The following is a 22,154-nucleotide window of genomic DNA, read 5'->3' as shown; positions in this document are numbered from 1 at the left end:
ATATTTTAAAGAAATAAGTAACTGTTCAACTGAATACAAACAGGAGCAACATTTAAATCTGTGTGGGAGACACAAATTAGGAGTGTTCACCCAGATGTGCAATGGGGTTATCCTTGTAGAGTATTCAACATGTTTGCCTCAAAGTACCATATGCAATCTGGTAGATTCTGAAGTATTCCTGACCTCAGAAAAAATATAAAGCTTGGTCCGTTATTTTGTACATAGATTGCCTCAAACATACTCACATCTTTAGATGGCTTCCTGAGTATATCACCCACACCACCTCCATTTCTCAGGCCATGATTCAGTACTGTAACTATGCACATGAGAAGCGTGTCACAAGCTCGTTCTGTATTATCGTCTTCTTCTGGAATACAAGCAACAACACAGCAGAAAATGAACAAACTAGTCTCTTTAGTTAACTTTCAGAGCTCCGGATTCTCTGTTTGTCCCAGTTGCTTGAACAAGGGAAATGGTTTGGGGAATTTGGCTGCTCTGCCTAATGGTTCCAGTTTAAAAGACATAAAGGAACATATTGGAGGAGGTCCCCAAAACAAGCTATCATAATAGAGCTGCTTTTAATTCAGACGAATCTTCTTTTCCGGTTTTAAGGTGCTGGGATGACAGCCTACAAAGACAATCCTGTGTGTTAAATAGAAAATCAGAGGCGAACCTTTCTTTTCCCTCTGACCTAAGGCACAGAATAATGTCACTGAAGACAGATTGTCAATATGTTCAGTAAAAGATGCAAGATTTCTTTACATTCTTATTAGTGTCCCTATCTAAAGACCATGTTTTAACAATCCCCTTTACCTTGCAACACTTGAGGAACTGTATCAGAGGAAGAGCAGCTTATTTTATCGTTACTGCATGACTCCACAAAAGTTCCTAAGCTGCTTCGCATCTCCATGGAATCTGTAGCTGGAAGTACAAGAGATAGTTGATTTGTCAAAACATCCCATTTCTGTTTATAATTTTTAAAAAGATCGAGAAGCTGTTCCTGTGACTAACATCTCTGATATTTAGCAGTATCACATTTCTTTTCAATAGAACTATAAAACGCCATCAGGTGTCTATTAAATAAAAAAACAAAAGTACACCAAAAATATAAGTTATATAAAATGACATAAAATGTACTAGTTGATAGTAATTTCAGAACAGGATGCTTTTGTGAACAAAATCAATATAAATAAAAACATATTTTCCAACGCAAACAATAACAACCTGGATCCTTGTTTGCATCACCTAACAGAATAAAGGGGAAAGCAAGCATAAGATGTGGAAGCTATTTAGAAAAGAGTGAAAAGAATGTTACAAAGTAGCACAGACATGTATGGAGTGAATGAGAAATATGGCTGCCATGTATGAGAATAAATGCTTAAAAGGAAATGAATGCTGCCGAAATAAAGATGATAAAGATACTGTATAATGCATTCATAGGGGGGAAAATTAGATGCAACAAATACAACAAGAAATTATTAAGTTGGAAAGAAGCAAATGCAAAGATTGAGAGGTTTTTAGAGAAATCAAAAATATTTTGGAAGAGGGCAAAGCAAGGCGCCCCCACGCAAAATCAATGACATTAAAAATAAAAAGTATTGACATAATTTGGGATGAAACTAAAGTGTAGGAGTGCCGGAGACAGCATTTTAAAGATCTTCAGGGAATACCAATGATGTGTCAAAGACTGGAATTAAAATTAATGCTGTAATGATTAATGCCCAAGCAAAAGATTGGTGAACAAGAAGTAATAAATGCTTTGTGAATGTTAAAACAATTGTTAAGTCTACAAGTACAGACAATATAGCTGCAGAAATGTTACGATGTGATGTGGCACATTTAAGGAGCAGCTCTGTGATGTTTAGCATGTGGAAACTTGAGTTGGATACCTTTTCTGTTCCCTCTCCTCCCTCTTTTGCTTAATCTGCTGAATTAGCTTATATTGTGGGTGAGTTGTCTCTTTGCTTGCTCCTAAACTCATTACACATACTTTGATCTCGTAACTGGCAGAGTTAAAACAAAAGGGAGAAATTATCAATACATAAGATTGCATTTAAACAGCCTGTCTCAGATACAGGTTCTGTTAAATTGATGGCAAATCTATGTCTGCTAACATCGGAAAATATGCTATAATCTTTCAGGAATGTCTGTGTACTTGCACATGCAAATGAAGTTGTTTGTTGCCTAAAATTCAAATTATAAACTCTATGATGCACAGAGGAGCATGAACTTGAAAATTAATGTGTCCAAGAGCAAAGGAATTATGTGTGACTGAGAAAATGGAACAAATTACTGCAAGTTTCACATAAATTGTGAATAACTAGAGCAAGTAGATGAATTAGTATACTGTAGCAGAATGTTTACTAAAGTTGAGAAAAATGGATGAAAAACATTGAGAGAGTAGAAAGATAAATAAATAGCCTAGTGTAAGGAGTCAATGTTTGTCTAAACAAATAAAAAAATGTGGTTTTTAATAGGATGCTTCTGCCCACTTTGTTATATGGAAGAGGAAGTTTAGTACATTAGGAAAAACATAAAAATTGATTGAATTTAGTGGGAATGGAACTCTTAAGAAATGTGTGCACAGAAATGGAAGAATAGTTGATGAATAATAAAGATGGAATAAAAAATGAGAGATTGTATGGACAAAATATGTTGAAATCACATGAAAATGAATTATGATCAGATTGCAAAACAAATATATGAAGGAAAAAGAAAGACCTGGAAACGTATAGTTAGATAGACTGATAAGACCCTCAAGAGAGGTGAGAGTTTTAAAGTACAAAAGGCTGTAGAGTGATGACATGCTTACATTCTGATAATTTTTAGATTTGTATGTTTAATCTTTTCAAATTTTCTGATTTTAATCTGTTCTTAATACGTAAATCTCTCTAAGCCAGCTAGAGTCCAGGTGGTTTCAGGCAGTCAGATAAATCTCATAAATAAAAACCAGAAGGAACCACTTCCTGGTAACTAAAATATTTTGTCCTCTCCAAGTTGATCAGAGCTTCAGGATGGAAATGGAGATATTTTACTTAAGTACGAGAACAAACCTTTCGATTTGATGTTGGACAGTGGGTCTACTTCCATAATGAAGTCATCTTTTAGAAAGAGGAAGCCAACAATGGAGAAGAGGTAAACCAGGATGAGGGCCAGAAGCGCTGTCAGTAAAATTGAACGTCCATTCCGGGTCACACTTTTGATGACATTGAATAAAGTCTCCTCACGATAGATCAAGTCAAATAGCTGAAAGAGAGAAAGAAACTTTCCTAGGTCAAATCAATATAAAAAGAACAAGGGCTATAAAATATTTTTCTACTTCTCTAAGTTTTATTCTCAGAACTTCAACTTGCTGGCCTCCTGGAAAGCACTCAAAATATTTTCTTTTTTTCAGCAAGACTGGGGATTCTCTGGTAATAGGGAGCCCATGCATTGGTTGTATTATATGTAATATTTTCTCTCACGAAATCCTGCACTGTTTTCTCTCTTGTAGTCTTGTTTTTAATCCATATTTTGTTTAATTGTTTTTAATTGGTTTTTAATTGGTTTAATTGTAGTTTTAATAGTAGACTTTATTGTACACTGCCCAGGATCACGTCATGTGAGATGGCCAGCCATATAAATTTGACAAATAAACATACAAATAATCTTAAGATTGAGTAGCTGTAGTACATTCTTGCACGTCTCAACATTCCCATTATATTGATAAATACACTATGTAACTCTGAAAATACCTTCCAATTTCCCAGCTCATGAACAAATTTTAGGTTCTGTCTGTCTGCTAAATTCTCCAATCTAAATCATATTTCTTCTTAGGCAACTTATAAAATTGTAGACACCCACGAAAATAGACAAAATACTGAATAAGAAAAAGTGAGGGGAACAAAATCATAATTTTTCATTAATGACTATGTTGATAAGATTATTGTACCAAGATGCTGTAGAAAAGTTCGTGTACAAAAAGTCCCAAGACGCTGGTCAAGATATAGGCAACATGATAAAGAAATTCCATGTCCATGATCATGGCTTTATATCCTCGGATGAATGTCCCTCGATTGCCAACAAAGCTTACTACAAATACAATCTTATTTGTCAGCTGCAAAACAAACACAAGATAGATATAGCTGAGGGCAAATATTAACTTAATATGATGCTGCACTATTTGACTTTTGTTTTTAATTAACTCTAATATAAATCTATTCGCATTTTTAATCTTTTTCACTTGTCCACAAAGAAATATCTTAATTCTATGACTGATCCCTGACACATACTCTGGTAAGGTAGTCCTTGACTCACAACAGTTTGTTTAGTGACTGTTCAAAGTTACAACGGCACTGAAAAAAGTGATTTATGACTGTTTTTCATACTTTATAACTGTTGTAGCATCCCCATGGTCATGTGATCAAAATTTGGATGCTTGGCAACTGGTTCATATTTATGGTGGTTGCTGTGTCCCAGGATCATGTGATCACTTTTTGCAACCTTCTGACAAGCACAGTCAATGGGGGAAACCATATTCACTTAACAAACTTAACAACTGCAATGATTTCTTTAATAGCTGTGGCAAGCAAGGTCATAAAATGGGGCAAAACTCTCTTAATAACAGTCTCATTTAGCAAAAGAAATTTGGAGCTCAATTATGGTCATAAGTCAAGGCCTACCTGTATGGTACAACTTTTATCTCCTGTCTAAGATACCATAACATGTCTATCTAAAAATACATCCTACTGAGTTCAAGAAAACTTCAGGACATCAATAAGTGTCCTAACCTGCGCCTGATTTCTGGGTAACTACCGTAATTGACTTACATTGAGAGCTCCCAATATGTTCAGAGTAAGGCCGATGCCTAGATGATAGATGCATCGCAAAATCAGCGCCACCAGGAGTGGTCGGAGACCATAGCGCTGAGTAAATAGAGCCATGATGGAAAAGCAGATTAAAAACCAGGAAAGCAAGGGAATCAATGGGGAGTCCAGCAATCCTAGGAAATTAAGAGACAAATTTAACTATTTATAATATTTATTAATAACATAGCACTTGCATAGCTGAAAAAACCAGCACATGGTGGTTATTCCTGATCAATAACTGTCAGGGAAGTGAGCCCATTACCAAGCACCCAATGTAAAAAAATGGCTTGAGCAGAACCATGCAGGTAAACCACAAATGCATGACTAGCAATCCTGATAGGCAACAAAGATATCAATGTCTTAGTGTATAGCTCTAATCACGTACAACAGCATCACTGAATTGTATGAAATAGACCATGTCCTGATTCAGCTGTCTTAAATATTTATACTGTTTTCATCCTTAGCTCACTGACTGTTGCTGGCAAAGCACCCTCTGAAGTGAAAATGACACCTTTGTTTTAGAAATCTGCATATCATCTGAATGGAACAGCACATCTTACTTGGAAGCAGGCTAACCAATGACATATTAATTTTGCAGAAAGGCTATTTCTGAAGAGTTGTATTCCTGTAATGTTCAGGGGAAAATGGCTGTCAAAAGAAAGACTACATTACCATTGGTATAAGAGGATACCAGTGTACAGGGTCTCTGCAAAGGAATCTGTGAATGACAAGAGTAGAAGTGAAGAAGTCAAGCAAGAGTGAATACCTACCCATTGAGGAGGCTTCAACATAAGGGTAGAAAAAAGCAATGATGATGTTTATGAAGACAGCCAGATTGAAGGAAATACTTCCCCAAAGCGTCATTCTGCGAGAGAACCAGTACATCAATCTATTGCCTATGGAAACAGAGGCAAAGCTAAGTAAATCTCCTGCTTCTAAGTAGCAGCACAAGCTTCCCCAGAGTTCTAGCAATCTTATTGCAAATATTCACAGGGCCAGGGATCAATATACTTGTTTCCTCAACTCAATTGCAAACAGCATCAATTGCCTGAAAGTGGGACACAATTTCCAAATGCTGTCATATGTGAGTTTATCAAAACACAGTGTAATGAAGCACACGCAGCTGAACAAGCATTATGTCTTCATTTTATTTTTGCTGCCTTTATCATCTGTAGAACACTGCATTCATATATCAATGCTTAAAGGGACATACAATCAACCAGAGCAGGCAGCACAAAATTACAAAACCCGATGCTGCCATGCCATTGTTGAAGGCTGGAAAGGGCTGCTAGTACTGACTAAGTGTTTAAAAGAAAACTGGCATAATTTAATTGGATTTTCTAGTATTAGTGAGCTGGCTACCCAGCCTTTCTCCCATATTCATGGAATGTTTTATTTTGGAAACATTCCCAGGCTATTAGTTCTACTTTAGATATTTCAAGGCCAGCAAACATATTAGAGAAAGCTGAATAAGCAGGGAGACAATTCAGAATTAGCAATAAATATGGAAGGAAATAATTGTATGCCAAGATTGTGATATACAGGTGAAACTCGAAAAATTAGAATATCGTGCAAAAGTTCATTTATTTCAGTAATGCAACTTAAAAGGTGAACCTAATATATGAGATAGACTCATTACATGCAAAGCAAGATAGTTCAAGCCGTGATGTGTCATAACTGTGATGATTATGGCTTACAGCTCATGAAAACCCCAAATCAGAAGCGTCTTACCTGGGCTAAAGAAAAACAGAACTGGTCTGTTGCTTAGTGGTCCAAAGTCCTCTTTTCTAATGAAAGCAACTTTTGCATCTCATTTGGGAACCAAGGACCCAGAGTCTGGAGGAAGAATGGAGAGGCACACNAATTTTCTGAGATTGTGGATTTGGGGTTTTCATGAGCTGTAAGCCATAATCATCACAGTTATGACACATCACGGCTTGAACTATCTTGCTTTGCATGTAATGAGTCTATCTCATATATTAGGTTCACCTTTTAAGTTGCATTACTGAAATAAATGAACTTTTGCACGATATTCTAATTTTTCGAGTTTCACCTGTAGAAGTTTTTTGTTTTCATCAAAATGAAAAAAAAGGTCACACTGTTAGGCTGCACACTCCCTTCTGGGGACCTGAATGCAACATAATGAGGCATGTACAAAATAGGCAGGGCTTGCACTGCAACAATGCATACTGCTGCTCTCATGGACACCAATGCAGATGCTACTGGATGATGGCACATATTAATGCCAATGTAGTTGATTCTGCCTTCTCTCTTTAGAAAGCAACTTTCCACGTTGGTCAGAAAATTCCCACCCAAAGTCTAAATTGTTTCCCTACACCTATCAAAAACCAGATGTGGGAAGCTACCCATTTCTCAACAATTGTAACCTATAGTGGACTGTATGAAATATATTTTTTTTGCTTGAATTGGAGCACAGTATACAAGACTTCAATACTTCGGTTTCAAAGTCAGAAAAAGAGAAGTTTCAGTGAAATTTCTACTTGACAGATGCTGCATATTGCTGCGGGAACTAAGCCAGCATGTAGTTTGGTGCTCCCCAAATTACCATCTGAAGGAGGAATGTGATTTCCTTTTTTCAGACTTACTGCGCAGTTTCTTCTGCCATTCCATTTCATTGTGGAGAAAGGATGACTGCTCAAAAAAATCACTGACTTTGCTGCCCTGCTCATCCTGCTCGGTAGTGGTAAATAAACGGTTTTGTGTCTCTTTGGTCAGGAACTGGCAGATGCTGGGCACTGGAAAGATAATCTGTTCCATACTTCGATCCAAGCGTACAATCTAGATAAAAATGGGAGTTTTAAGTTATTTTTCTCCTGCAATTCTTAGACTAAAATTTTGCAAATGACCTACATTTCTAACTAAGTCCATTCTGATGGCTCACTATGTGTGTGCGCATGTATGTGCACAAAGTATTATATCACAGTATCTGTTGCTAGCCACTGTGGCAATATTATCCTATGCTCTGTACTAGCGTAAAGCCTTAGTTAGGAGCATAGTATTCTAGCTTAATTTCTTGGAAATTCTGTTGGATCAATAGATGAACTCATTTGTTTATTATCATATTATTATTTGACATTAAAGATTCATCTTGTCTCAGTCAGTTATGGGCTGGATGGGGGATAATAAAAAATGGTGATGCTCAGTGAAACAGGCCATAATTCTAATGTAGTCATAGACCTGCCTATTGTGAATGGGATTACATTCTCCCACAATAGGTACTTGGAAGTTCTTCTCAACTGAATCTCTTTCTGATTTTCCAGCCTGAGGCAATAGCCAGAAGCACCCTTGATAATCTTTGGCTGATATGTATCCTTTTCTGAAGGCTAGTGGATGATCTTAAAACTGTGGTTCCCATGCTGATAACTTCACTATTGTAATGTACCTTTTGTGGGGCTGCCTTTCAGAAACTTTAGTCAATACAAAGCTCAGGAGCCAGACTGATCTTGGAAGATGACCAAGTGAAATAGGTCATTTACACATATTCTTAAATTACTACATTGTCAATTCTTTTCCAGGCAAAATATAAAGTGCTGGACATTATCTTTAAAGCCCTTGACAGCTTAAGTTCAGCCCTTTTAAGATATATCATCCAAGAAAGTTTGCCTTAGTTCAATTGGTATAACTTTTCTATTGATACCCCAGCCCTTTGAACATACTCCCTGAAGATATTCTGAGATACTTTAGAAGGGGAACATGGTGTTTCAGAGAAAATAACTGAGCAGAAAGAAGTGAGAACTTTATAAGTAGTGAAAAGTTATAAGTAGTCTTGCAAAAAATATTAATATAATAGGACCTACTCAGGTTGGAGTCAATTTCTTCACTTAATGGGAATTGCAATATTAAAATTAATATCCTATACCTGGTGTGAAAAGATAATACGGCTCTCAGCCACCAACCAATGCAGAATTTAGAATTCCTACATATAAGTTCACAACATCTCTGTAAACAGTAGTTCTCTTTAATTCTATACTTTATATTTATTTATATTCTGTGATATTTATATTTATATTCTGTGATATTACAAGAGCCAAGCAAATGGTGGACAGAATGGCTACAGAAAACCTGCTTGTTAAACTCCATTGATACGTCGACCAGCTATTTGTTATTAGAAAATGGTAGCTGATATTGTATATAATTTCAGTAATCTGAAAAGGAAATCAGGCTTCTAGACATTAAAAAAGCTAATTTTATATATATGAAATTTGTCACCTCTATCTGGGATGTGTGTTTCTCATAATAAGCTAATGGATCTTCCTCTTCCTCTTGGACAGGAGTTGTTGATTTCAGCATCTGGGTCAGTTGCTTATTGTGCAAAATAAGCTGCAAGAAAGCGAAGGAAAAATAATTCATATTTATAATTTATATTAACTCAGAAATCAATTTAAAAACCCCAAGAGAATGGTATTCAATTATAATTAACAGTACATTTTCTCATATTTACTAAAAATGAAATGCTTTGGGGAAAGAATGGAGAAAAATATAGTTAATATAGAGCAAACAGAGCTTGTGCTTCCTGTGGGAGACAGCTCTTCAATTTGTCACAGTAATTAAAGCCAAAGAGTAATAATCTGTAAATTATAAATCATGAATCCCAAAAGAAATGGATTTACAATGAATAGCGATCATGGTCTTGGACCTAAGCTATGTGAACAACAGATTGAACACAAAGCAATTGATTTTCTATCTCTGAAGATAAAGGGTGAGTTAGTTTAATTATAGGGATGTTTCTACATGAAGTAATATCCAAAGAAGCAGGAAAGTGTTCTGCCCCTATGAAAGTGATACAAGAATGTAAAAGTATTCAGTAAAGCCATCAATATAGAATCTTGTAGTTCTTCTAATCTCGTACAACATAGCATCCATATGGAGTCACTATAACATGACTTCACTCATATTATAAACAAGGGCTTTTCATGAAAGATTGCCCATACTTAAATACTGGTGACAATGGAAATTTACAGGAAGAATTCATCACAGACCTGCGTGTTCACTGTAGCCAATAATATGGCATTGTTGTAAGAGAAAGAAATGAAGCCAAGATCATGGTTGCTTTCACATAGAGATAGAATCCATTTTTCTTGTTAGAAAGGAAAATTGCCAATACTTAGAGGCAAGTCAAAGTGAATTATAGGGTCATTGTCAGCCCCACTAATCACTAATAAAAATTGCTCTAAATGATCCAGTTCATGGTTCCCCGTGCTTTACTGCCTACTCTCTATAAACTACGGTTGATTCAGAAACAATAAAATTTCACCCTTTCCTCTTAACTAATATCCTTTGACTCTAAGATCCAGACTTTAGAAGAATTCCAAAATGTTCATAGAAGGGAGAATTTTATCTAGTGGATCTTTTTAATATTATACTGCACTATAATAGAAGTAAGAGATGAAGCCAGATTGGACATTTCAAGAAAATTAATGTTTTTAGATTTGAGGCTAAGTTTTCAGAACTGCTTTGCCTGTCCACTTTCCTCCAACCACTGGAGAGATAGAGCCAATTCTCCTCTCACCTCTTCTTTCCCCTAAATTGCAAATGCAATTTTATTGTATTATGTTATTATTTGCCTCTGTTGCTAATTGTAGAATTCATAACCTATTTCATACAATGTCCTTCCTGTTCTATTCTCATAACTGAGCTAATCTCTACCTGTTAAAAAAGTAGACCTCTAACAGATACAAATACATCACATTATATGAAATAGCAAAACCATAGAAACAAATAATCATTAAAAAGTGTTACAAATTGTCATCTAGCTCGATAAGTGATACAATCTTTTAACATCATTATAGTAAAACTAAATATTATCTAAGCTTCACAGCCCTATTTCCTTCCTTCTTGTCTATTTTTCCCAAAATCCCTACTTCTTTTTCTCTACTATCTTTTTCTTCAATATACCACTCATTCTGCTATTATTATTATTATTATTATTATTATTATTATTATTATTATTATTATTATTTATTTATTTATTTATTTATTATTTTTATTATTATTATTATTTATTATTATTACGGATGGTCAGTCAACCATATGTTTAGAGTGGATTTGATATTTTTATCCACTTTTTGAGTGCTTCCTAAGTAACTGGGATAGACTGATGTTATTTGATGATGTTAAAGTATCTTATTATTTAAATGTATTGGCTGACCAACTCGGGTGGAATCTAAGCAGTGTATAAACTGGAAAGAAACAAAAAAAAATAATCTAAAAACGTAAAATCAGACAGATGGCCCAAATTTAAATTATAAATAACTAAAATGAAACCAAACAAGAAAAATCAACAAAATAGGAGCCTGAAACAAATAATAAACATCAAACCCAGGCCTGACACCAAATCCAGGTTTTCAAAGGTCTCTGGAACCCAAGGAGAGAGGGCACCATCCTGATCTTTGGGGGAATGCTGTTCCAGAAGGTGGGCACTTTTAATCTCAAAAAATTATCTTTCTGTTTTCTCGCAGAAGGACTGTTTGCAAACATTATGATAGTAATAGTTTTTGCTCTCCAGCATAGCATGTTTATGAATGTACTGTAAGCATAAGTATCCCAATTAACTGGTGTCTTTGATTCAATCATCACAAAACAATTAGTTAAAATGATTGAAACAGCTGGACTTCATCCTCTCCAAATATGGGGGAAGGCCAATAGACTCCGTCTCACAGAGATTGACACACTATCCAAATAGTATTTCCTAGGCGTCTTCCTTTTTAATGGGAACATTCAAGCCATTCATATACCATAGAAGAGATCCCTTCTTCCTCTTCCTCCTGGATCCGTTTCACAGGCTTCAAGAGATGCTGAAGATGCTTGTTGTGTCGAGAAAGCTAAAATATAAAGACAAACAACATGTTCAAATTAACAATGGTATGAGAATTTGATCATTGTCTCTATTTTTTTTAGATGATTAAAACTTCCTTGAATTAAAACTTAAAATTTCCAAACCTTCTGCATTACAATGCAATCAACTATGTCAATTTAAAATTCTCTATCCAAAACACGGGCTGCTCAAGTTGTATGGTCTGTTCATTTAAACCATGTCCAATTTAATTGTTAACCTTCCACTGGATTCTAAGGATGGTTTAGGCATGATAATTACAATAGGATAATGATTTTCCCTGGGTAGTTCTCACTGTGGGATGAGTTGTAGTTGGAGTTTATATAAACAAATAAATGTCCTACTTGCTTTTCTTTTTTTTTCTTTTCTATGCTGTGACAACTACATCTACCTGAATAAGTTACATCACTGTTCTTTGTTGAATAATTAGGATTATGAGATAAGATTCAAACGTAACAGAACATAATGTAATTACACAAAATTATCCCAAAAAATCTGTCATAGTATGAGTAAGTATTTAGGAAGGGTTATATACTCAACACTTAATGATCAATCACTTGGGGACACTGAAAGAAAACAAGGACTTCCAACCCTTTTCCTTCTAAAGAAAGTAAATTAAAACATATCTATTGATCGAGATTGAAGTGCTAGCCAAATTGCAAATGAAGCTAAAATTTTCCTATGATGGCTTTAATTAAAAATTTAATTAATCAGTCCAAGCTATTCAGTGTAATAAATGTGGGAGAAAGACCCCTTTCTAATTTATCATACCAAAACACTACAGCACAACAAGAGAGAGAGGGATTTATATTAAGCAATAAATAAATCTATGACACCTGTAAAGCCAAAATATAGATGTTGTGTCCAACTTCCCGAGGAGACACCTCAGAGTTTTCACATTCTTCTTCTTCAAGGTAAGCTTTCTTAATGACATCGACCTGCAAAATAAGGTACAGAAAGTCAAAATTGGGTACAGAGAGGACTGTACTGTGACTTTATATAAACAAGATATAACAATGTATTGTAAAGTTGCCATATAAGCATAGACCTACAATTTACTATAGGATTTAATATTTCATGATTTCAGTTCATTCTAAATAAAAACATTTTTCTTTTTTAAAAATACTAAAAATTTCAGATGACAGAAATTAGGCTTGATTAGAACTCGCGAAAGTCTTATGGTAGAATTAATGCATTAAACAATTCCTTATTGCAGTGATAGTGAACCTTTTAGAGACCGAGTGCCCAAAAACTGGCCCCGTCCCTGCTCCACCCACTGCCCCGCCCCCGCTCCGCCTCCCCATCCCCCGCCCTGCTGCCCGCAGGGCCGCTCACTGCTTCCAGGGCCCGCTGCAGATCGGCCAGGCAGCCCAGCAGCACTGTGGCAGTCACGCCCTCTGCCCGCGCCCCGCAGCATCAACTGTGCATGATGGGGCGTGAGGGCAGAGTCTTGTCTACGCTGCCTGGCTGCCATGTCCTTGGCTGCGCTGCTCCGGGTGGGCCACGCTCAGGGGCAACTCTCCTTCAGGGGGGCTGCTGGAGAGGAGGGGGTCACGGGGGGAGGCGAGGCTGGGGCAATGGCACGTGTGCCCACAGAGAGGGCTCTGAGTGCCACCTCTGGCACCCGTGCCATAGGTTCGCCACCACTGCCTTATTGCATCCATGTGGTTGCCCTTTCCTCTCTAGAGCTGACAAATTCATATTTTCCAAACTAATCATTTATACCATTCTGATCCTTACTGAACATTTCCAAATATTTGGAAGATCTTAAGGTAGCGCTTTTAGTATTTTTTAACTACTGACCAGGGATGTATAAATCAGTCCATATATGATTCATAAGCTTTTACATGTATTATTTAATCATTATTAATCTGTTTTCTCAGAATTACATAATATTCTGATTTTGTAAAAATAAAGCAATAACTTTCATATTTTTCATATGTGAATTTTTCTCATAATATATGATTATTTTCCAAATATTCACATTTCATCAACTCCTTCAAAATATGGATAATAATATGCAATTTTTGAGATGAGAAATATTTTAAAACAGATATTAATAGACAGCATAAATTATATAGTCACATATGTTTCAACAGATTATATATTTTATTTGAAATGAAATCTATGATGGATTTTTCTAGTATCCCAACTACTTTTAACATCCTTACTCTTGAATTAGCTGAAACAATATGGTTGCTAAATCTCTTAGATTTTCAGTTGAATTTGTCGATGGGGAAAAAAAGACTGACATCATGATTTAAAAAGTTCTCAATGAGAGTATACCCATCTATCACAATGAAGGTCGATATTGAAATACAACTATGAAGCTTTACTTCAGTCTGGTATAATAGATATCTCCAAGAGTGAAAAAGTGCCCCCATTTCAATTTTTAGATGCTATCTTTAACCAAACATTTAATAGCAACCATGCAGCTCTAAGAAGTCAAAAAATTGTTAACAAAATTGTACACAAGGAAATATGAAATGCTGCTAAGGAATTATATTCCTGTTGATTTTTAACTTTCTCAAGAGTCTTCAATAAACTCCAGGTACTTTTATTTTTTTAAAAAAAATTGCAAAAATTGTAAAAACAGTGAATACTAAAATTCCTAAACCCCTTATCTTCCTTACCAATTCCTGGGGACGGAGGCTGATGAGAATCCGCTCAGCATTCTCACTGTCATGCCTGCTCTCCATCAGGCCTAGCAAAAGTTTGGAGGCATTATCCTGATAAAAAGACAGTAGACATGTATTGAAAGCACATGGATGCTGAAATAATCCACTGTAACCTATTCAGTTAATTAAAAAAATCACCCTTCTTTTATTAAGGTAATTTGTAGTACAAATTCTGAATCAATACACAAAGGTCAAGTCTAGACAAAATTCCTGAAGTAGCCTTTACATCATACTTCAATGACAGAGCCTGTACTGTACAGGTAATCCTCAACTTACAAGCACAACTGAGCCTCAAATTGCCATTGCCAAGCAAAACCGTTGCTAAGTGAGTTTTGCCCTGTTTTATTATCTTTCTCACCACATTATATGAACCACTGCAGTTGTTAGGTTGGTAACACAGTTGTTAAGTGAATCTGGCTTCCCCACTGACTTTGCTTGTCAGAAAGTCACCAAAGGTGATCACATGACCCCAGAACATTGCAGCCAGAGACCAGTTATCAAGCGTCTGAATTTTGATCACATAACCACGGGGGTGTTGTAATGGCCATGTGAAAAGCGATCATAGGTCGCTTTTTTCAGTGCCGTTGTAACTTTGAATGATCGCTAAACAAACAACTATTAAGTCAAGGACTACCTGTATGTGGTCCTTAGTTAAATGCATAGTCTCTCCTGTTAAAAAGGAGTATCAGGGCTGAACGTCATTACCAATCTAAGGAAATAATTCTGCATTATACAGTAGAATGGTCTTTCTTATGTGTTTGCATTAAATATTTTATCTCCTCTTCACACTCACAGCATGCTTCTAATTTACACTTGGATAAAGGGTATCAATAAATATATAAATAAAAAGTGAAACAACTATTTCCATACTTGATATAAAAAGCTAGCTCTATCTAATCCTATGATTACAGTATATATAAACGTATTCCTTGCTATGTCCTTCATCCTTTCCCACCCCATAAATCTATTTCTTGTTGCCCCATTTACCTTCAGCTGAAGAACCAAATCCATTCTATATTTGCAGAGCGGACTGATGTCACTGAGGATCAGGGCTGTGATTATATCGATGCCATTGGACTCATGGGTCACAATGCAGCTCTGTGGATTAATATATGGAGTTATCCAAATGGCTTACAACTCATTATTGCCTCAAAATCCCCACTCCAGATGGTCAGAAATGACTGAAAACACTAATGTCTTGTCCAGCATCTTGAGCAAGAAATCAAAGCCAGTTCACTCCCCTCCTGGACAATTAATTTGTTTCATAAAGAATCAATGTATTTTATCTACAAGTAGGATCACAATACCTGGTTCTCGTGGCAGGGTCCTTGGCAATATTCCGTCAGTGTCTCCAAAGTCTGAGTAATAAGGGCAACATTGTACTCATTAATATATAGCCCCAGTAAACCCAGCCGTCCTGTAGTGCTACCGCACATAATATCCAGAAATTGCAGTGTTTCACAAACCAAATTGTAGTTGGTTTTATTATTCTGGCAGCGGAGAAAGTTCTGTAAGATATAAAGCAAAACATTAATATGGAGATTCTCGGTCATCCAGGTCATGGTTGTCCCAAAGGTGCTTTTTCAAGAGGCAACTGGACTTTATTCGTTTTTCCTTGAAGACATTTCGCATCTCAGCCAAGAAGCTTTTTCAGTTCTGACTGAATGATAGAGGATGGAAGGATATATATTCCTTGCAGTCATCTGGTTGTTAGCACTCTTTCTGAGAGCTCTTGAAGGCCACTTGGAGGTTTATCTGTGCCTTCAGGGTCACCTAAACAGTGCAAAGGGTGTGGAACCTTCTTGGGACTGCTGAAAGAATTGTGTTGTAAATAGGCATTTTTGAAGTGGGAAGAGAGAGAAGATCTCTAGCAAGAAGGAGGGAGCCTAGAGTGATAGATACACTATGATTTTGAATGATGGGATCCCTGCCCATTGCAAAGATTCTAGCCTATTGCATGGATACCCCTTCCATGAAGAAGATACAGGTGGTCTTCGCTTAGTGGCAATTTGTTTAGTGACTGTTTCCATTTATGACAGTCTTACAACTATTGCAACATCCTTGGGGTCATGTAATCACAATCTGGGCACTTGGCAACCATTGCACATTTACGACTACTGCAGCATCTCATGATCATGTAATCACCACTTGCAGTCTTCCCAGCCAGCTTCCAACAAGCAAAATTAATAGGGAAACCAGCAGAAGGTCATAAGTCACAGTCCCTGTGATATCTTGCTTAACGACGGCGGACGATTCACTTGAACACAATGGACTGCCAGGACTGTTGTTGCTAAGTGGTGCAGCACATATTTTGCTTAACTACCACTTTGTTCAACTACCACTTCACTTAATGACAGAGTTGCCAGTGCTAATTAGGGTCATTGTGAGGGCTACCTGTGCATTACTTACTGCTCCAATTAACCAACTGGTAATTAGCCACTCCTGCTGAACTTATCAAATCACTGGGGTTACCAGAAGTTACCTAACCATGACATAAAGCACCCTTTCCTCCACAGAACACCTACCTGGAGATCCCGATTGTGGTTTTCACACAGCAGCTGCAGGAAGCGAAGAATTGGCTCCATGATCAAGACTGACATACTCATTTCGTTATTCTGATTTCTGTCTCTTGCATCATGGGCTGAATGGAAGTCTACACCCATTGCATAATGGGATGATGGTGCATTAGGCAACATAAAAGTTGTTACTCGTCCTGCAAACAAGAACTCTGATCATTTGCCAGCATACAGTCTGCTATATTTATCTAAAACCACTAAACCAAGATGTATCCTGCCCAACTCTTTAAAGGAAGCCCTATCAGCATGTGTCCCTGTTTATTCTTCTTCCTGTAAGAAAGCAGGCCTCTTTAAATTGTGTCAACGACAAACAAAACATTCCTCTGACACTTCAGAAAACATTAAACTATGTAATGCAGAGATACAAGATGTATTTATTCATTATCCAAACCCTAATAGGCACTGGGAAATCGAACTCAAAAGTGTGTCAGGCTGACAATAATTATACTACCGGTCATCCCCACACACAATAATTAGATGTTATTGTCAGCCTATACTACTAATGCAGTCTTTCAAGCAAGCTATGATTTGATTTGAGAAACTAAAGATGCTAAACTAGCAATGTCCAAGTAGATCTTACATTTTCTGAATACCTAAAAGAAAAACACTATCAATAAAAAATGGAAAAGAGACTATTCAGGGCAGATGCTACTTAAGAGGTTGTTATTGCTCTCCAATTTTGAAATCCAAGGATTAATTGTTATGGGGCTAAGCAATGCTCAGAGATACTTACAGATTCAGACAGACTTAAGACTTCCCTAGCCAGACTGTCAGATCAAACACCTCAGTTCTCACATACCTTTGCTGTTGTGATCAGGAGAATCCTTGTCTTCTCGGGGCTTATTGCCAATATCACTCATATTCACTGTCACGGTGGACTTAACTTCTTGCTGTGCCTTCTTCATCCGGTCATGAACAACTTTAAAGAACTTTTCCGACTTCTTATCACTGGTCATCAAGTTATAGAATGATTTCTTCAGAGAGAGGCAAAAGAGCAAAAGCAGGTGCAATGATTATATTTTCCCAACGGGTACATCCAAATGTGTTGATTTCACAATTTTAAACATTAGGAGGGCACCTGATAATTCTCCACTTTTTCTCAGATCATCACCAAGTGGGCCCATAATTGTTAAGCTCCACACCGATGTTAACATCAAGGCTTCAGTAAATTGAGGCTTTCGGGTAACTATTTTAGTATGCTAGAAAATGTGCAGACTAAGTTGCCAACTGTGCTGTGTGTAGCATTCCCTAGTAATGATAAGGGTAGTGCCAGTTAGTTTTGGCATAAGTTGCCAATATTCCACAAACACAATGAAAGCATGTTTCACTCAAGCATCTCCATTCTATTCTAGCTAAGACCTCTGCCACAGAGATTACATTTGTAAGGTAACATCCTATTGCTGGCATGTTATCAACCAGGAAGTAACTACAGGACACTGATTTATACTCAGGATGCAGATATGCAGGTCACAATTCACATTATGATGAATTGTCTCTTTGAATAGCAACAGAACATGTATTCCTCCTGGCACTACAATCATGTTGAATTGATATTTGGTGGTCTAGTCCTCACTGTAAATTTTAGCATATAAATAACAATATGTTTCATCACCATATTTCCTCAGAAAAAGCTGATTTCAAATCTTAGAAGTACGGTGATTCACTATTTAATAGGAAAAGTACTTTATTATCCTTTAAAAACATGTATATGTTTATAATAGATCCAATAGATATAATCAGCAGGACGCACTTTCTTTTTCAAAATAAAAGAGGATGAAATAGAAAATGTTGAATTTGTCCTAGCAAGCCCTAAAGAAGCCAGCAGAGGGAGCAAATGTGGTTTGGGAAAATGAATTATGCAGTTAAATTTCTGAAGGATACAATAAGAACATTTGATTAAATGTTGGATAAGCGACTGTATCCCACACTTAGGGAATGGCATTAGAAGTTATTCTGAATTTACAATGCACCAGAACCATAATGGAAAAGGATACAATACCTGTATCTCTGTGTTGCCACCATCAAGTAGTCGAATAGCCAGGCGAATGCTCTCCTGAAAAATCTTTTCATTTTTAGTGTTCATGATAAGGTCAGACACCAACTTGGTAGCCCCTTCTCTGTCCAGTCGGCACTGAACAGCAGCAATGACTGACCAGTCCTGGTCTTGTCCTGTAGGCAAACAAACATTAAGGAGAAATGAGCCCATTCAACAAGTTTAAAATATATAACCAAATAAGTAAGGGGAGAAAAGCTGATGTACTGGGTAATGTATCTCCCTTGGATATGCAAACGTTATGTTTCATTGCCTCTTCATTTCAGGCAGCATATAATACTAATCAAGCAGAAAAAGTGCAAAACCACTAATATAATTATTGCATTCCATCTTTATTTACACACATCAAGGTGGTGTACTTAATACTCGCTCTTTTTATTTTCTCTATAATAACAACCCGGTGAGGTGAATTGGACTGATAGTGAATGTCTGACCCATAATCACCCAGTTAGCTTCTGGGCCTAAGGGAGCACTAGAACACACCGTCTCCCGGTTTCTGGGCCTAAGGGAGCACTAGAACACACCGTCTCCCGGTTTCTGGGCCTAAGGGAGCACTAGAACACACCGTCTCCTGGTTTCTGGGCCTAAGGGAGCACTAGAACATACCGTCTCCCAGTTTCTGGACCAAAGGGAGCACAAGAACACACCGTTTCCTGGTTTCTGGGCCTAAGGAAGCACTAGAACACACTGTCTCCTGGTTTCTGGGCCTAAGGGAGCACTAGAACACACACCTCCCAGTTTCTAGTCCAACACCTAAACTAAACTGGCCCTCAGTTAAACTGTATTTGGATTACATTTTTAGCCACCTAAGTAATAACCTAAAAACAATTTGCATTCATAAAGATTATTTGCAATCATCGCCACTTTAGCTTAAAGTCTGTCCTCTGTGTGATCAAAAATAGCTCCAATTGTTCCCAGAGTAAGCTTGCAATAGGGGAAATCCTTATGCAGCCCTTTGTACAGTATCTCAGCAATACAACATATGTTTTGCACACAAAAGACCCCAAATATAATATTTAACATTCAATGTAAACATGATATAGAAGGATCAATAATCAGAACAAACAGAATTCAATGTATCAGTGATTCAGTTGTGATTAGGACCAAGGATATTTATTTCTTTATTAAATTTATATGCCACCCATCTCACTGTTGAGCAACTCTGGTTACCTTGATTTATGTCCATCCTCAGTTATGGAAGCTTACTGAGTGACTTCGGCTAATTACTATCTCTCAGATCAAGTTAACATACAGGGTTTTTCTAATAGAGAAAATTTGTGGAAGAAAGTGCTGTTTCCACCAGCTTGACCTCCCGGAGGAAACATAATAAACATATGTTTACTTTAAAAAAAAAACCTTTGAAAGATTATTCAGTATCAGCTGCATTCAGTAAAGTAGCTTTCTTTTGCCAATTGGCAAAAGAAAGCTCAAGTCCATATTGGTTGGAAATATGGGGAAGAGGCCTTAATCCTGCAGTGGATAGACAATGGCTAGAATGATGAAGATGACGACAGTTAAGTAGCAAAAAAACAAAACAGTAGTTGAAGATATACATGCAAGGAACTGAAAGAAGAAATGGGAGAAGACACAATTTAGTACTGATTCACCACTTACCAATACCAGAAGAGTCAACAATTTCCCCTTTGGAGCCAGTTTTTTTGGTCTGCAAGTAATTAGCCAGAAGCATTTTCCTCAATGTGTTGCCCTGGCATTAAAAAAGAAACTTGATTAATCATATGGTTTTTTTGCTAAATGTTTTTCTAAAGAATTTGATTCTTGAGAATAAAAGCATGAAGGACAAGCTAATTGAGTGCATAGAACTTCTGTTTCTGGAGGCAGTACATGCAGGAAAGCCACTGTCTAAAGTTTCATTGTTAGCTGGATGGTCAGTGTGAAGAGAGGGCATCAGCAGAGCCATGAATCAAATGTGTATCTGCAAGGTTTTGTATAGACTTATTTATCATAAAGAGCTTTGATTAAATGGAGACTCAAGCATAACTGTTCACCCAGAAAGCACAATAAAGAGAATAAATTTCAAATCCAGGTAAAAATAAGCATTCTTAACGACTCACCCTGTCTCCATATTTGTTCCTTTTCATAAGCATTTGCTGTAGTGTCCTCAATACTTTGATGCAAAGCTTCTCTTCAGTCCCCATCAGGTCTTTAGTGTGTTGGATTAACCTAGATGATGAAAAAAATAATAATTCAAACCATAATCCTTCTCACAGAAATATAGTATTCACCACTAGCTTTGTTAAGAAATAGTCTGGATTCTTTACTTAAGCAGGCACTAATATAATTGTCTCAGTTCTGTCAAGTCCTAAAATCTATTTATTCCTCTTCCCAGTATATGCCTTGTACCTTTTCTCTGTTCTTCTCACTCCTGTTTTTCAGGAGAAGATTCCTATCATAAATTATGGCACGACATCTGCTCAACATAAAAGTGAAATGGTTATTTAACATAATTTAATGTGATTGCTATAACTGGACCAGTAGGAGCATACAGCTGAAAGCTCCAATTCAATAAATCATCAAATAGGCCCTAGTTCAGGGGTGTCAAACTGCCGGCCGCAAACTGCGTCATGGCGAAACCGCGCCCACCCTATTGCCAGCAATGGGGAAAAAAGTCGCGAATCGTCATAACACGTCACGTGACATTGCGAGTTTGACACCCCTGCCCTAGTTTCACAAAAATTTTATGAGCAATAATGACATATGTTAGGAATGTTCCTCAAAGTCTACATTTCTCTATAGCTAGAGAGCCTATTTACTTAGAGAGAAAGCCACCACTTTCACCTACTTACTTAGAGAGAAAGCCACCACTTTCACAACGTTGATAGGCCTCAGTCCCTTCCATGAAAAGTAGTTCTGGACAGTGCAGGACATCCACCAGGACTGAGAGTTCAGCTTCAACTAGAGGTTGCAAGCGGTCCTCTAGGGCATTGATAATGTCCTGTAATGGCATAGCATTTTCAGTGTAGAGCTATTATTTATTTGTTCATTCAAACTACTCTTTTGTGAACCTGAGATTACCCTGTAAAACAATGTAAAGCTCTTAGAAGTGGCTCTCTCCAAATTAGTGGAAGCAAAACAGGTACACAAAGTAAACCAAAGGATCTAAATTTTATTTATTTAAAACATTGATAT

The 22,154-nt window shown here is 36.9% G+C and overlaps 1 protein-coding gene across 1 annotated transcript in view; it reads right to left on the bottom strand.

Annotated features, from left to right (window-relative positions):
* The window catches only part of ITPR3 (inositol 1,4,5-trisphosphate receptor type 3), a 107,949-nt gene that overhangs the window by 6,945 nt on the left and 78,850 nt on the right, over positions 1 to 22,154 (bottom strand). The window contains exons 36-54 of the mRNA XM_015815519.1: positions 21,812 to 21,960; positions 21,080 to 21,188; positions 20,622 to 20,712; positions 18,954 to 19,123; positions 17,754 to 17,928; positions 16,904 to 17,091; positions 15,686 to 15,886; positions 15,366 to 15,476; positions 14,334 to 14,429; positions 12,537 to 12,638; positions 11,603 to 11,689; positions 9,078 to 9,188; positions 7,454 to 7,646; positions 5,618 to 5,743; positions 4,809 to 4,981; positions 3,932 to 4,096; positions 3,054 to 3,246; positions 814 to 921; positions 246 to 367 (exon numbers count right to left, since the gene is read on the bottom strand). Of these exons, the coding sequence (XP_015671005.1) occupies positions 246 to 367; positions 814 to 921; positions 3,054 to 3,246; positions 3,932 to 4,096; positions 4,809 to 4,981; positions 5,618 to 5,743; positions 7,454 to 7,646; positions 9,078 to 9,188; positions 11,603 to 11,689; positions 12,537 to 12,638; positions 14,334 to 14,429; positions 15,366 to 15,476; positions 15,686 to 15,886; positions 16,904 to 17,091; positions 17,754 to 17,928; positions 18,954 to 19,123; positions 20,622 to 20,712; positions 21,080 to 21,188; positions 21,812 to 21,960 (2,670 nt within the window). The remainder of the gene's footprint in view (positions 1 to 245; positions 368 to 813; positions 922 to 3,053; positions 3,247 to 3,931; positions 4,097 to 4,808; positions 4,982 to 5,617; positions 5,744 to 7,453; positions 7,647 to 9,077; positions 9,189 to 11,602; positions 11,690 to 12,536; positions 12,639 to 14,333; positions 14,430 to 15,365; positions 15,477 to 15,685; positions 15,887 to 16,903; positions 17,092 to 17,753; positions 17,929 to 18,953; positions 19,124 to 20,621; positions 20,713 to 21,079; positions 21,189 to 21,811; positions 21,961 to 22,154) is intronic.

Source organism: Protobothrops mucrosquamatus, unplaced genomic scaffold, assembly GCF_001527695.2.
Source record: "Protobothrops mucrosquamatus isolate PMUCROS unplaced genomic scaffold, P.Mucros_1.0 scaffold346, whole genome shotgun sequence".
In the NCBI taxonomy this organism is placed as follows: Eukaryota; Metazoa; Chordata; class Lepidosauria; order Squamata; family Viperidae; genus Protobothrops; species Protobothrops mucrosquamatus.
Note: the sequence above shows the minus strand (reverse complement) of the source record. Positions and strands in the feature narration are given on the sequence as shown.